The 16229-nt window shown below is 36.4% G+C and overlaps 1 protein-coding gene across 9 annotated transcripts; it reads right to left on the bottom strand.

The window, feature by feature from the left end:
- LOC147168790 (cilia- and flagella-associated protein 100-like) lies at positions 1-16160 on the bottom strand. 9 transcript variants are annotated; one of them, XM_086085189.1, is made up of 18 exons: positions 15994-16160; positions 15770-15841; positions 14611-14711; positions 13054-13144; positions 12858-12944; positions 4779-4891; positions 4522-4693; positions 4364-4428; positions 4064-4227; positions 2892-2972; positions 2626-2801; positions 2360-2417; positions 2259-2286; positions 2040-2194; positions 831-960; positions 552-754; positions 311-404; positions 1-221 (listed from the first exon to the last, which is right to left on the bottom strand). In XM_086085189.1, the coding sequence occupies exons 6-18, from the start codon at positions 4872-4874 to the stop codon at positions 96-98; spliced, it is 1548 nt and encodes a 515-aa protein (XP_085941315.1). In that variant the 5' UTR covers positions 4875-4891; positions 12858-12944; positions 13054-13144; positions 14611-14711; positions 15770-15841; positions 15994-16160; the 3' UTR covers positions 1-95. The 9 variants fall into 9 exon arrangements, with proteins under 9 accessions (XP_085941315.1, XP_085941312.1, XP_085941311.1 ...); XM_086085186.1 differs by having other exon boundaries at positions 12858-12971; positions 14611-14715; positions 15770-16160; XM_086085185.1 differs by having other exon boundaries at positions 14611-14715; positions 15770-16160.
- Positions 16161-16229: the final 69 nt, after the last annotated feature.

The following is a 16229-nucleotide window of genomic DNA, read 5'->3' as shown; positions in this document are numbered from 1 at the left end:
TAATAAAATGGTATAATAATAATAATAATAATAATAATAATAATAGTATTCTTTCCAGTCAAAGCATGCATTGCATCGTTTGTTTGTTTGCTTCTTCAGTCCAAGTCTAAAGATGTGAAGAAGTAGTCGTTAAAACCATCATCAGATGGCGCACTTTCCACTTTTTTGACTTTGACCTTTTGAGCAACGGGGATGCATCTGGGCATTAGTTTACGTCCGCCCTAAAAAAAAAAAGATAAAAAAAAAAAAAAAAGGGGAGATCACAGGAGCTCAAATTTGAGAGAGAAAGCAAAAAATAGAAATGACTTACTGTTTTCTTGGCATTGGATAGGGACCTCTCCAAGTACCTCTTCATCCTTTCTATCTGTTTCTCTCTTTGTAATCTCAACTTCTCTTCGCGTTGCCTCAGAAAAAAAAAGAAAAAAAAAAGAAGCAATTTAAAGCAAACATTTGATTGTGTGTAATGCATTCAAGTCGGTACCATAAGTTGATTTCAATTTCTTGTATGCGTCGTTTGTTTGGCGTGTCACCGAATGTCGAGGCCTTGCTACCTGGTCCGCCTCTCGCTGTCCTTGATCTTTTGCATGGTTTCCAAACGCTCCTTGGGAATGTCCTCCAGGCAGTGCAGCAGCGAAGACATCTGCTTCTCAATGCTGGCCAGCTTCTCCAAAGTGCTATGGCCGCTCAACCTGTCATCCACACAGCACCTGTACACCTCGGAGACCTTCTCCCCGAGAGCCCTCATCACGTCATCCTGCGCGGAGATCCACGGCGTGAAATGTCCGTCCAGAAAAAAAAATGTGTTGAAACCTTGCTTTCCATTTGCTCACCTCATCTTCTGAGTTGAGCAAGACGTGGAGCTGAACCTTCTTTTTCAGCTTTGACGCTCTTGTTTTCTCTTCCTCGATTCGCTTGTTCATGTCGTCTATTTGCTTGGTCAGAAGTTCCTCCTCCTTTCGGCTTAAAGGAGACATCCATCCATCCATTTTATTTACCGCTTAAGTTACGAAAAATGGACTTTTAACTCATTCACTGCCATTGACGGCTAAAAAGGTCAACAATTCATTTGAACTATTTCCATTAGTTTGACTTTTTTCCCACTTTTGTTAACAAGAGTATGAAAACCTAGAAAAAAAATGTCATTGTACATTTAGAACAGATATCAAATTTGCGATTAATTGTGAGTTAACTAGTGAAGTCATACGATTAATTAAAAATTTAAAAATTAATTGCCTGTCACCCCTAATTTTTAACAATCTTTTTTATTTTTTATTCATTCACTGCTATTGACAGCTATAAACGTAGAAAATTAATTTGAACTATTTCTATTAGATTAACATTTTTTTCCACTTTTGTTAACAAGAGTATGAAAACCTAGAAAAAAATGTCATTGTACATTTAGAACAGATATCAAATTTGCGATTAATTGTGAGTTAACTAGTGAAGTCATACGATTAATTACAATTTTAAAAATGAATTGCCTGCCGCCCCTAATTTTTAACAATCTTTTCTTTAAAAATAAATAAATAAATAATTCTTGTATTTATTTTTTAAAAATTTTAATAATCTTTTTTTTTTTTTAAAGAAAAGATTATTCAAAATTAGGGTGTCAGGCGATTACCATTTTTAATCGTAATTAATCGCATGACTTCACTAGTTAACTCACGATTAATCACAAATTTTATATCTGTTCTGATACAATAAAAACAAATTCTAGGTTTTCATACTCTTGTTAACAAAAGTGGGAAAAATGTTAATCTAATAGAAATAGTTCAAATGAATTTTTGACGTCTCTAGCCATCAACGGCAGTGAATGAGTTAAGCACTATCATGTCCAAATCAAGACGTAAGCAAAACGACTTGTAATGTTAGCAAAGATTAGCATTAGCTAACAGTCAGTCCCTTTACACAAGGTAAAGAGACCGGCTAGACTTTTAGCCGTCACAGAAATGATACATTAAGACACCTGGATCATTTTTTTAAAATTGTGAAACCAATGACAACATTTCCAGACCAATAACCAGATAGCTGTTTCTTACGTCCTCTTCCTGATTTCCTCCATGGACTGTTTGAGCTCCTCCAGTGTCTCCTCAGCCCTGGTCGAGTTCTTGATCAAGGATAAGTTCTGCTCAGTGAGCTCTGTCATCAGCTCAAGAAGTTGCTTGGGATCAGTGAAGTACAACTCCGGATCATCCTGCGCGCATGCAACGTTGCAAGTCAGGAAACAGCAAGTCACAGTGAATTTCAATAAAACTGACCTCATACTCTGAACTGTCACTTGCGGCCCTAAAATGGCACGGGGGGAAAAAAAAAGTCATATATATATTCAGTATATGTAGTAATGATGTGTGGTGAAGACCTGGCGCACTCTGCAGAGGATTGTCTGGCCTGGGCAACCGCAATGTTGCTCTTCAGTTCTGTGTGTGCAATAAAACAAAAATCATAACAAAACACAAAACAAAAGTGATAATGATGTTCTTGTAGTATAGTCCATTTTATTGTTGCATAGTTCAGAGCATCTTGTAAAGTACTTATTTATTTATTTTATAAATAAAAATGCAAAAATGAGATCTTGCGATGTAAAGGGCATTATATATATATATTTATTATTATTATTATTAATACCTTGCTTGAATGTTGAGTCCTCCAGCTCCTTGTTCTGCTCATCTTCAATGTTCACTTGGACTTTGTTGAGAAGCTTTGCCCTCTGGGCCTCCCGCCACTCTGGAGGAGACAACTTGAAGAGAAGCTCTCTGTATCTCTTGTACTTTTGGAGGATTTCTTCATAGTTGGCAACTTCACTAGTAAGACAAGACTTGATTTAGAGCCCAATGTGATCAGATGACCATAGTCACAACAGAAAAGTTATCAGCACAATAGAAAAGTAGTACTTTCTTATCGTTGATATTTCAGAAGTCAACTTCTGGATCTCAGCAGTTTTCTCCTGTTTGGACTTTGCCTCTCGTTCAAAACTGACAATAGAAACAACGATAAGGAATTTGAGTAATCAGCAGTCAATTTCAGTTCACCTGTAACGGTTATAATGCATTTTATGTTCCTCCTAACCCTTACCAAAAAAGTAGTGTACTTTAAGTACATAACATAAAGTATACTTAGGTATACCCACGTTTATTTTTCGAGAGTAATTATTCTTGTACTGAAAGTAAACTCGTTGGGACTAAATTGGAACATTTTAGTACACTTAGAATTTTTTTATTGTACTAGAACAGATATAACATTTGCGATTAATTGTGAGTTAACTAGTGAAGTCATGCGATTAATTACTGATGCCCGTAATTTTTAATAATCTTTTCTTTAAAAAAAAAGATTATAAAAAATAAATAGATAAATAATTAAAATTATTTTATTTGCATTTTTTTTTTTAAAGAAAAGACTATTAAAAAATTAATGGCGTCAGGATTTTAATCGTAATTAATCGCATGACTTCACTAGTTAACTCACGATTAATCACAAATTTTACATCTGTTCCAAATGTACAAAAAAAAAACAAGGTTTTCATACTCTTGTTAACAAAAGTGGGAAGAAAATGTTAAACTAATTGTTGAAAATGAATTTATGACGTCTATAACCGTCAATGGCAGTGAATGACTTAACATTTACTTGGTGGAGTATACTTTCAAAAAGTACAAGAAAAGTAAACTATACTATATAAAGTATACTCTCCTAATTTTGAGTATACTTCAAGCAAACTTTTTCCCCAAAAATAACTTTACAAAAAGCTTTTTATTTGACCATTTAAGAGTGAAATGCCTTCTAATTAGTAGATTAACACCATAGCTGTTTACAATGGATACTCCTGCAAGCCAATAGTTTTCAGACTGGATTCGGGTTCGAATTTCCCGCGCCCTGTCCGCGGACGTGACATAATGTGCGTGGCGTGTATGTGAAGAACGGCGTGTGCGGTTTCATTTTTCGTCAGCAGGCGGCAGTAGCGGTTCGAAATGGACGATTCTACGTTCAGTGGCTTTAAATATACTTATTTTTTTGGTAAGGGAAATAATCCTAACATTTTGCGAGTAGTGCCTGTCTAGATTGCTTTTACCATGTTTGGGCCTCCAAGGACTTTTTCTCATTCTCTCTCATTCTCTCTGCAAAGCTCTGATTGTCCTTCTCGATGGTCTTCTCCAACTCCTTCAGCTGCCTCTCCTCCTTCGCAATGGCCTTGTCCATCTTACAAATCTCGGACCTCTTTGTCATCAGCGATATCTGAGGAGGAGGGGAGGCGGAGGGATCGTTAGAGGCGATTGGCTGCACATGAAGGCAAAGCGCGGCCAGCGAAACCTCGGAATGGCGAACATTGATTTTGCTGCAAACTGCGAGTGCGATTCCTGACGTCATTTACCTCCAACACGGCCTTCTGACGCTCCATGGAGATTAAGTCATGTTTACATTCTCTCACTACGTGTTCTAGGAATAAATAAGTCAATATGTAAATGAGGTAAAATGGCAGTTGTGAAGGTTGTAGACGAGAGATCTCGTTTCTATTCGCTTTCCGCTTACTTTGTTTCAACAAAGCAGTCTTCAGCCCGCGTCTTGCGGCTGTTTGTGTTTGGAGCGTTGGCTTACTTTTGGCTTGCTTCAGCATTTTTACTTCATCTTCTTCTTCCTCCTCCTTCAGCTGCTTGAAAAGCGCTTTTCTCTGCTCCGCCATCATTCGGGCGGCGTGATTTGTCTTAAATTGGGAGCATGGAGATCAAAATAAGGAACAATGGATAGAATAGAATATACGTTTATAAATAGTATACGAACAGACACACATTTTGTCGTCGATCAACTTTTTCAACCAAACTTTGTAGAAGAATGCTTTCCCCGTCTGGTGAGTTCAACTGACTCTCAGGTGTTTCCCTCCTCATCCTTCTCCTCCCAACATCTACAGATACAGTGAAATAAAAATGTCAACAATCAAATTCCACATTTGTTAAAGCATGCATCAAATGACACATACACGCTAGTGTACCCGCTTTGCCGGATTTGGTGACTCCTTTCTGTTTTGATACGAGACTGTCTGAGGACATCTCTGGATCTTGTGCTGTTGCTGATGTAGGCCACTAGTTCTCCCTGAGCAGTGGCCAAAAACATTTTTTTATATCCCACCAGGGGAGCCCAGGCAATACTAAGGATGCATACATTGTTGTCATCAATGTTATTGACTTATTTTATAAAGACATTTTAAACATTATAAAGGTACTTCTCAAGTGTTTACAATACTGTTATTTTTTCTCTCCTTATCATTCAAGAACGAGGGTATATGGAAATATTTATTTCTATTAAATATATGTATTCATGCTATTACTACTGATAATAATAATGATAACATCGTTAAAAAAAACTATAAAAACAGATAAATGAATTCCAGAAATGTATCTTTTCATTTTAGTTTTACAGGTAAAAATGTGTGACAAGGGATATTGACTAATTCATCAACATATTAAATGACCGCTCATAACGGTATCTTGGTCAACTTTTAGATGACGTAGCTACACGTTAGCATTACATCACGCATTACGACACAATCCTCAAACTGTTCAACAATGCGTACAACATTGCTTCAGATTAATTTTACACCAACCTACTCAACAATGACGCCGAAGGAATTCCTTAACTTCAGCCGCAAGACAAAAGAACAAGAGGCTCATGAATAAGTACACAAGCTACGCTTCGAACTTCTTCTGTGTACTGTTGTCATGGTAACTGTCACCCGGGATTTACTGTTAAATTTCGCTAGTCTTCACACGTAAAGTGCATGGTATAGAGTTTAAAACAAACAGAAACACACATTATGCGTTTTACTTTTAATTATGTGGTCTTTTTTTTCTTTTTCTTTTATTGTGGGGGGAGACATTTGAAATGAAAATCCAGAAGATTAAGTTGTGTGCAACCACATTAAGTAACCGCTAGATGGCGGTAAATACTCAATCAAGTGGATTCAACTGGCCCTGGACAACAGGAACTAGATTTTTTTGATTGCGATTGCATTCAACGCCTTTTACTAAATGTTTTTTATTATTATTTTATTTTATTTTATTAATGACAGGCATGGATTATAGATTGTACTGAAAGACATAAAAATGACTATCAGACCAACATGAAATGAGAAATATTCATAATCTGCTCTGGTTAGAGTCCTCTGATTTGTAATATTGAATACTGCGCATGAGTGGATATACATTAGAGCAGAACAGCGTCCTGTTCCTCCCACGCATCCACGCATGACCCTGCACATCTCAGCTGAGGGAAAAAAAGTAGCCTACACACAACACTCGTAGGAAATCCCAGGTTAAAATAGCGCAAACTCACGGGGGAGTGTTGCCCCTCAAAAGGTCAAGTTGCGTAAGGAGACAAGGATTGTGATATGTTCACATTTGAAGGAAGGCCTCCTAGATTTAGTTAAATAGAAAATGACATTTCATTCATCCATTGTTTATGGTATAGAAAATGGATGAATGGATGCAAATATTGAATGTGCAGTTCCCTACAGTTTTTTTTTTTAAGTTCTTTCTTTCGCTGTTCTATCGGTTTCTCTCTTCCGATTGACAGTTCTATTAGCTGAGCTTTTGCCATGGCAGCTAATAGTGAACCTTGAGGTCCCCCCCCCCCCCCAACTCATTTTTTTCTCTAATCAATAATGTGACACGGTGACAGCCAATTGAAATAAAAGTGTTTCTCTCCTTGTTCAGCATATTTGAGCATCAAATGTAGACTGGCATTCATTTCGTCACTTGACCTGATTGCATTGAGGGCTGTGAGACCTCACGGTGAAGACGAGGAGGAGGAGGAGGAAGAAGGGGGGGATTTGGCATGCAGTATCGTTTTTAGCTTTGTAGATATATCCTTACTGTTTTTTTGTGGCAGAGATTATGCTCCGAAAACCACCACACCTTTACGAGCCTGATTTAAAATAAATAAATAAATAAATAAAATCTATGAGTCCAAGTAATCTAGTCAAGCATATAAATAGTAATTCATCAGCATAATACTCCCATCAAATGTTGTCTGTCAAAGCCCTGAAATGTAATGAATATGCACAATTGATTATAATTGGTAGCATACACTCATATGCCATTTAATGGAATTAATTATTGCACTGCGAATCGGGAATTGGAACGACTACTAAATATAGGGTGCTCGGAAGCTAATGCCGTGTGAATAAGAATTTACTGGGAACAAATTCAATTGTCAGTTTGACATTTACCAAAGAAAGTGAGATGCCATTCGAATCCCATCAATCGAGTATGAACAGAATTTGTTAAATTGAAGTGTTTAAACACAAAAAGTCTAAATAATTGTATGTAACAACTGCCCATTAGGAGAGCAATGAGTAGCACAGGATGTAGCTGCAAAAATTAAAATGTCGCGATAGCAATTATTTCACGATGAGCAGATAATATGAATGGCCATTCGAGTGATTTCCATGTAAACAATGAAGTATTTTTTTTTTATATCATCAGTGAAATGTGAATAAATAGTTTGTGCATAAAAGCAATACAGGAAAATCAATGTGTTTGAGTATCTTGGTGATTTCTTGATGGCACACCTAATCCATCCATGTTAAACATTTGATCAATTCTCATTAAATAAAGAACTTAAAATCGATCTGCCTTAGCACTTTTGCTAACTCAGGTTGCTCGATATCTTGCAATATGTTAAAAATATTACTAGACTACTATCTTGCTGTATGTTAGCATGTTAGCTTTTCACCAATTTTTCCACGTCAATTCGTGCCTATATAAGGTCACATTAAAAAAATTCTTATCAATTAGCCTTAGCGCTTTTGTTACTCAGGCTGCTGCCGTGCTATGTGTTAGCATTCAATCAATTCTAATTGATCGGCCGGAATGAATTGAAGACAGGATATAAAATCCTTTTGGGTCTGCCTTAGCGCTACTTTGCTATTTCGTGGTGTTAGCATATCAACTGTTAGCATGCTAGCATTATCAATCAAATCAAAATGAATTATCTTTAGACATAGACAAGCACATAAATACAAAGAGTCAGATGTAAAATTCTTATGAGCCTGACTTACCTCCTTTGTTACTCTGGTTGTTATTTTGTTTTATGTTAGCATACCTCATGCCGGAATGTTAGCATCAGTTAGTATCAATTCAGTAAATGTCAAGTAAATATCAAATGTACCACGTGTGTGAGCATGTTAGCATTTCATCAATTTGTATAATAGTTGCACTATAATAAATACCCCTTTCTTCATTTTATGTTTTAAGTCTCAAATTCAATATTCAGCATTCACACGCAGTTTCTAGAAAATGCATTCTCAAGTTAATATATCTACAAAAACTCCCCCCCCCCCCCCAAAACATTTTTTTTCATTGACCCAAAAAAGTCAAAGCTAAGGCAAACTTTTCCATTTAACTCTCCATTTGAAATGGTCAGCCAATGTTATGTTATGAGGATTCCGTCTGTGCCTGGTGGCTTTCATCCCACCAGAATTAATCCTCACATAATTAAAATTATTTTCAACTGACAGATGCGTGCTTGTCTGGTCGGGAGAAAATGTTGGACAAGTGGGTGACAAAATAGAAACGTTTAACTGGAAAAATGAGCGTGATGTGAAATATTCATCCATGTTTTTTTTATTTTATTATTTTAATTTTATTTTAAATGAGTTGATTTCCCCACCTTGTCAACGTTAATTGCCATTGAGACCGCAAGAACTAGGGATCTACATCTTTGACTAAACCTCTAATGATGAAGGATAATGAGTTCTTTCACCTTGGCCTACAAATTTACTTCATTCAAACCCTTTAATCAGCCTAAATCCGAAGCCATTAACTCTGGAAGCTCCTTTTTTTTTTTGACAACTCTATGATTTTGTTTTTCAACAAAAAAAAAAAAGACAGTTTGATGCTGACGTGCCGTTAAACTGGGGACCTCTGGGGCTACTATCATCTATGACAGTTTATTGTCTTCTGAATTCAATAATCATATTACCATGAAAACCTATTTTCCTTGAAATGTTGACGAAACATGTTTTTGGAGGATTTTTTTTTTTTTTAACGTATCAAACAACTTCATCAGTTCAATTGAAAAAATACATCATTTTTTTTATTCCATTTGAAAGAGGACTTTGACTGCCTCAAGATGTAAAAATAGATTAGGTTTTAATCAGATGACAATTGCAAGCAAGCTAAGTCCTTATTGCTTGAAGTGCTTCACCACTCAAGGGACCCCAAAAAAAAAAAGAAAAGCGATTTGGGTTACATTCTTTTCAGCTTCTGATTTACTCCACTGAGAGTTGTCTCCTTTTCTTTCGCTCCTTTCTGACAGTTAGGCAGCACATGCGACTTGACAGCACAACAGGTTTAAGCATAATTTGACTTTTCAGGAGGTTACATTGTCATGCATTTGCATTTTAGTAACCGGACTCATTTTCTGAAAAGACAATTTTGAACGCCGGAGCAATTATTGTATGACATAATACGACGAGGAGAAGATCACAATTGTGCTGATTGTGGAATGTGAAATAGAAACCCCACATGGTAATAATGCATTTACAGTGAGTGCACAACTAGCGTTCGAGGCTAATGCCTCAAATATGATAATGACATTATGGTCATGATGTATCCAGATAGAGATCATATTAACCGGGAGAGGTTGTAGACAAATAGGGACCTCTACTGCTAATATATTGAAAATGTGACTCCGGAGAAGAAAAAAGAAAAAGAGAAGAAAAAAAAAGACAACATGAACTTTTTGTCTACATACGGGCAATAGTACTCCAAATTAGGGCTGCTAGATTATGGAGAAAATAATAATCACAACTATTTTGGCAATTATTGAAATCACGATTATTCAAGCAATGATTTATTTTTGGTAGAAAATAAGGAAGTGTTTAAGCATTTAAAAATATGAAGACCAATTGAAAAATTGAAACACTATAATTATGTAGGTTCCTTTGGACCAAACCTAATTTATAATAACATATATTTATAATAATATATATTTAGTTGGAATGCAGCTTCTGCACTGTGCAGTAGGGCGATCTTTTATTTTTTTTCTTACAAAACAAGAAAATGTTTAAACATTTAAAAATATTGGGGCCAATTAAAAAAATAGAAACGCGATAATTATGCAAGTTCCTTTTGGACCTAACAGAATTTATAATAATATATATTTATTTATCGTGGCAAAAACTTGAAGTTGGAGTGCAGCTTGTGCACTGTGGGACGATCAATTATTTTTTTGGTACAAAAAAAAGGAAAACATTTTATGTAAAAAATAATTAAAAAATATTAAGACAAATAAAGTTCATTGAAACACTACAAATATGCAAGTTCCTTTTGGTAAAACAAAATGTATTAAATTAGTTATTTTACAATTTAAAAAAGGTGCAACTGTATAAACTCGAAAATTAGTATAAATCTTTAAAAAAAAAAATTATGATTATGCTGATTTTGTAATTGTGGAGTGTTGAAATTGAATTTCGATCCATTGCACAGCCTTACTCCAGATGCAATAAAACAACAAAATGTTCCAAATACCGTCCCACAATTTTTCCTGTAGATCAGCATTTGACCTGATGCCAACTTATTTTCATCACAGACATGGCAGGAAGTGTAGTCATGATTCATTAGCACCTTGAAAACGCAAATGTCTTTAGGGAAAACATGTCCGCTCGCGTACAACATAATTGGGACAACTCAAGAACTCAGGGAGGGGAAGAAGCTTGTACGCTCACGCACAAACCAACAAAGCTGCCGTTCGCACAAACACACCAGCACACTCAAAGCAAATGAGGCCTGTAGACGTAAAATGGATAATAAGGGAATGGAAGTTTAGGCAGCAGGAGGAAAAGTTCCTCCAAAACAGAAAAATAATAATAATAATCAGTTATTAAATAACACTGCAGTTGAAAAGTGAAGGGATTCCATGTAAGCTATCGGAGCCCCGTAACGGTCTGGCCTATATCTCAGAGTCGGAAATTTGGCCATTGGTCCTCTCTTGAGGATCTCCTCTGAGAGATAAACACTATTTTAAGTGGGCCTATTAATACAGCGCTGCCTCAATGGAGAGGTGAAACCAAGCGAGAACTTCCCAGCAATCAGGCCAGGAAACCGAGAGCTTCCAAAGGTCCAAATTCAATTTCCACGATGAGGAACGTCAATTGAGCCCTGCGTCGCAAACACGATGCAATCAATGCAGCATTCCCCGCTTTGTAAAGTGCGCAAGTGGACGGAACACTCGGTGCAAATATAATGATGTCTATGGATACCAGATACTAGTACTGTATGCTAGTTTTGAGAAGAATATGCGATGCCTGTTTTCATTGGGTTTTTTTCAACAGCTGCATTTGACAGTAAAAGGCATTGTATTCAACAATAAAAAATAAAAAAAAGCTAACAGAACAGTCTGAATATGAATATATTTTATATTTGATTATTTAAGTCAATTCCCATAAGATTTGCAGAACATAGTAGTAAAAAAAAGTGATTGAATTGCAATTAATCACGATTAATTAAGGAAAATTTGGTGATTAATTACTTTAAAAAAATTTAAACAAACACAAACAAAACTGATTGGTCATTAGCCTGATTATCTGAGTTTGAAGGTTTTTTTCCTCCAGTTTGGTGGAGTAAAGTGTGCAAGTGGACGGAACATTTGGTGCAAATATGACTTAACTGAGGTTATTAATCAAAAACTGGATTAATTAATAACCATGATGTCTATGGATACTAATAATAGCTATTGGTATATTCTATGTACCAATAGTATTGTGACACAAGTAAATATGTTACAAGCTTTGTAGAACATAGTAGTACAAATATGTGATTCAATTGCGATTAATCGCGATTAATTACGGAATATTTGGTGATTAATTACTTAAATTTTTTTTAAACAAACACAAACAAAACTGATTGGTCATTAGCCTGATTCTCGGAGTTTGAAGCTTTCCAGTTTGGTGGACTCTCTTATGGGGAGGTAAAGTGTGCAAGTGGTGCAAATATAACTCTGGAGCGGTTATTAACTCATAGACGTAAAAAATTTATGAGAAATATTTCTATTAGTTTAACTTTTTTTTCTCACTTTTGTTAACAAGAGAATGAAAACCTACATTTTTTTATTGTACATTTAGAACAGATATCAAATTTGTGATTAATCGTGAGTTAACCAGTGAAGTCATGCGATTCAATTACGATAAAAAATCGTAATTGCTTGACACCCCTAATTTTTAATAATCTTTTCTTTTTTTAAATCGCGTCAGGTGATTATTTTTTTTTACATTTTTTAATTAATTGCATGACTTCAATAGTTAACTCACGATTAATCACATCTGTTCTAAATGTACAATATTTTTTTTCTAGGTTTTCATATTTTTGTTAAGAAAAGTGGAATTTTTTTTTTTTAAACTAATAGAAATAGTCCAAATGAATTTTTTACGTCTATAGCCGTCAATGGCAGTGAATGAGTTAATCAATAACCCAATTAATTAATAACCAAGATGTCTATAAATACTAATAATAGCTATTGGTACATTCTATGCAAAAATAGTATTCTGACACAAGTAAATATGTTACAAGCTTTGTAGAACATAGTAGTAAAAAAAATTAATTAATCGCGATTAATTACGGAATATTTGGTGATTAATTACTTTAAAAAATGTAAACAAACACAAACAAAACTGATTGGTCATTAGCCTGATTCTCTGAGTTTGAAGCCCCCCACCAGTTTGGTGGACTATCTTATGGTGAGGTAAAGTCTGCCCTCGAGGCTACACTGCTGCTAAATTGCTGCAAGCTACGCCGGCCTGTTTTTTTTTTTTGTTTCTACTCAAACATCTGCCAAGGTGTAAATGGCGTTAAAAAAAAGGAAACTTTCATCACCGCGTTTTCTGTCATGGCTCAGCAAAACAGATCAGCGAAGTCTCCAGGCTGCATCTGCTGCTGCCGGAGGGGGTCGACGCTGGCCTGCTGTGGAGAAGAGCGCGGGAAGTTGAGCTGGAGTAAAAACAAGTACGTGTTGATGATTTAGAGTTTGGATCTGGAAAAGATCAAGACATCCCAAAACTTTTACACGTACTGCTTTTGACGGAGAGGAAACATTTTCTCAGCATCTTCAGAGGCATGTTTCTTCGTGCATCTGCCGCCAGCCACGTCCCCTACGGATTCTACTGTAAATTGTCACACGGATTAACATATAAATGTGTGACTGCTTCCTTTATGTCTGTGTTGATGGGATTAAGAAGCCACCGCTTACAACAGATGTGCTCTTGTGCGGATGAAAATGCTCTTCGCCCAGTCCTTCCTACTTTTGTTAAATGAACAATTTCCAGAACAAAAGTTTTTTTTTTGTAAAGTAAATAATTTCAAAATCCATGCATAATGATATTTACTGTATCATCATATTCTATTTTCTGCTGCAAATATTTAATTAATTAATAAATTCTAAGGCTGTGATGATGTCACATGTCAGCTGTGGCATGAACCTTACTTTTGCGTGGTGGTGGTGGTCTTTTTTTTACTTTCCACGTATTTCGCTCAGTCCAGTAAAGTGGAAAATTGCTTCCCGAACCAAACTAACCCTTCAAATGAGGCCAAGTTCTAAACTTGGAAGTCGGGACGGCAGAAATCCAGGGCTGTTGGACTTCAGGGGACACGTGATTATTTTGCAGGCTGAAGCCGTTCATATCTTTTTCCGACGACGCCCTCAGTAAACGTTTGGGTTATTTTTCATTTCTTTTTGGAGTGACAAGGGTTCGATTTGTGAGGAAATTACTCTACCTCAGTAAGAGAGGTCGCAAGATTCTTGATACACGCGCACAATCTCATCATATCATATTGCCTGGTGTATTTGGGATTTGCATATTGGTGACGTTCACAACATATAAACCCCCCCTTTTGAATCAAAACAAAACCATATTATGAGAAAGTTCAAATTTACCACCCAAATGCAATCAAAATACAGACGACATCAGCGAGCAAGTCTCTCTTGTTGGACCAAAACTCAAATGACTACCCGGGCTCGTACGTTCCATTATTCCTGTCTGTTGTCTACCTGCACTCGATGGTTTGCCACTCAAGACCACCTTGGAGGCGTCCTTTGTAACGAGTATAGGGGCAGGCGCAAAATCCGCCTGGCAGGTGATTAGATGCACCATCTGTCCATTTGATACCCACCGTGGGCTGATTCTCATCTTTAATGCTTTCATTTTCAACATCGATGGTCACTGGTGGACAAAAAAAAAAAAACAGATGCCAGACCAGTTCTAATATTTGTTGTACTTTTGATACAATTTTGGAACGACGAATTCCAACATTGGTAAATGCATACCAAATGTTGCCAACTGTCAATCAGTGATTTGTCATTGAAATGATGAGTTTGTATAAATTCAAATGATTCATATTCGAAGTTAACTTATTTTAAAATTTCCGAACAAATTGTTCTCTACGGTGAGCAAATGTCTAATTTGACAGTTTGATATTTTCTGCCCTTTTAATGAAACCTTTCGATGCACTACACTGCAACTTTTAGCGAGTTGAATACACGAGCAGTAGGAGAGTGTGTGGATGTGTGTGTGAGTATGCGAGAGAGCGGACGAGCAGAAAAAAAAAAGAGAAAAAGTTTGTGTGTCATCACCGGGCCTTCCACGAAGCCGATGGGATAATGCGATGACCCTTTAAAGCACGGCCCCCTCAACCCCGTGCATTACGCCGCCTTGGCTTGCTGCATTCTACCTTCTTCCTTCACACACACACACACACACACACACACACACAAAAAAAAAAAAACTAGGTTATCGTAGCCGTTATTTGTGCTGCAGGGAGTACAGTTTACAAAGCAGGAAGAGTTTCAAGAAATGTATCTTTCTCGTTCCCTAGCTAGCTCCACAAACACAATAAAGTATCTATCTATCTAGCTATCTAGCTAGCTTGCTAGATAGCTAGCTTGCTAGATAGATGGATAGCTATCTGTCGAGCTAGCTATTGAGCTAGCTATAAAGCTATTGAGCCATCCCTCTCTCTCTCTCTCTCTCTCTCTGTCTGTCTACTCACATTTTATGTTAAAAAATAAATTTAACTTCAAATAATACATGTATAAATTAATATAAATACACAATAATTTTACTAAATGTACTTAAACAAGTGTCATATTTTTTTTTTTAAATATATAAGATAAATTCTAAATTCACTAATTGTAGTCACTCAAATGTCCGTACATATTTGGTGTTTTTATTTATTCCATTATTTGAAAAAAATATTTCTGTTCTCATTTAAAGTAATGACACCTTTCAAACTTTATTTGCGATGACCCTAAAAAATTTGCTTGCTGCGACATTCAAAAAAATGGTTAACGCCAAGAAAAAGGTTTCAGATAAAACTGCTCATTTGCATTAATTAATGAAGCCAATTTAATTTAGAACCACTTTAAATCATTGGTTTCCGTCATATTAAGAAATTGCACTGCAATAACACAAAATAATTGAATCTATTTTTTTGGCACAATAAAAAAAACAAAGTCTTGCTGGCTCATGACTGAAATCTCAGTTCTTCTAATCATTTTCCATTCAAAGTTGCAATAATCAAATGTATTGAAAAAAAAACAATAATAATAAAGTAGAAATAAACATTCTCGGATGAAAGCCTTCTCCCAGAAAGCACATGCGTATTACTCATCCCCCACAGTGCCGCCTTGTTCTCGTGTGTTGTGGGTGGACTGGGGTGGGTGGCTGCGCAGGGAATTGGGAAATGTGTGTTCTTCGCATGTAAGAAATCCACGAGATGCTTCCTCAACTTACCACGACGATTGCGCAGCTTCTTCGGCGTACGCGCTTACAATAAGTCTTTTCATACTGCAGAATTAACCTCATCTAGAGAACCACACACACATATGCATTATAACATTTTACACAGACCCCCCCACCCCCCAGGTGCAGAGAAATCTGTGAAGCAGCATGTGGCTTGTCCCACTTCCATTACCTGTGCGTTTGTGTGTGTGCGTGTGTATTGCGACAAGACTGACCCATTTGAATCCCACTCTGCCGCTCAACAGACAATTTGGAATCCAGTAGGCCTACAACTCCTCAACGAACAATCACCAGGCGGCCGGACTGACTGCAGACGTACGTATAATACAAAAAATGTATTACAAAAGCTACAGTGCAGTCCAAATGATCTAAGTCCACACAATTTGCTTCAAAAAATTGCAAAAATAATTTTAATCATCCAGGATGCCAGCGCAGCACACCGCTGAGCTCC

Source organism: Leptonotus elevatus, chromosome 9, assembly GCF_054856555.1.
Source record: "Leptonotus elevatus isolate MCC_2025b chromosome 9, RoL_Lele_1.0, whole genome shotgun sequence".
NCBI lineage: Eukaryota > Metazoa > Chordata > Actinopteri > Syngnathiformes > Syngnathidae > Leptonotus > Leptonotus elevatus.
Note: the sequence above shows the minus strand (reverse complement) of the source record. Positions and strands in the feature narration are given on the sequence as shown.

Bases quoted from the DNA above. Each gene is read 5' to 3' on its own strand.
- LOC147168790 (XM_086085181.1), bottom strand. From the start codon at position 5,036: ATGTCCTCAGACAGTCTCGTATCAAAACAGAAAGGAGTCACCAAATCC. The intron at 2,973-4,063 runs GTAAAAGCAATC...TTCTATTGTCAG, and splicing joins TCCTTGGAGGCCCAAACATG to TTTTGAACGAGAGGCAAAGT. The intron at 405-551 runs GTAGCAAGGCCT...TTTTTTTCTGAG, and splicing joins GACAGCGAGAGGCGGACCAG to GCAACGCGAAGAGAAGTTGA.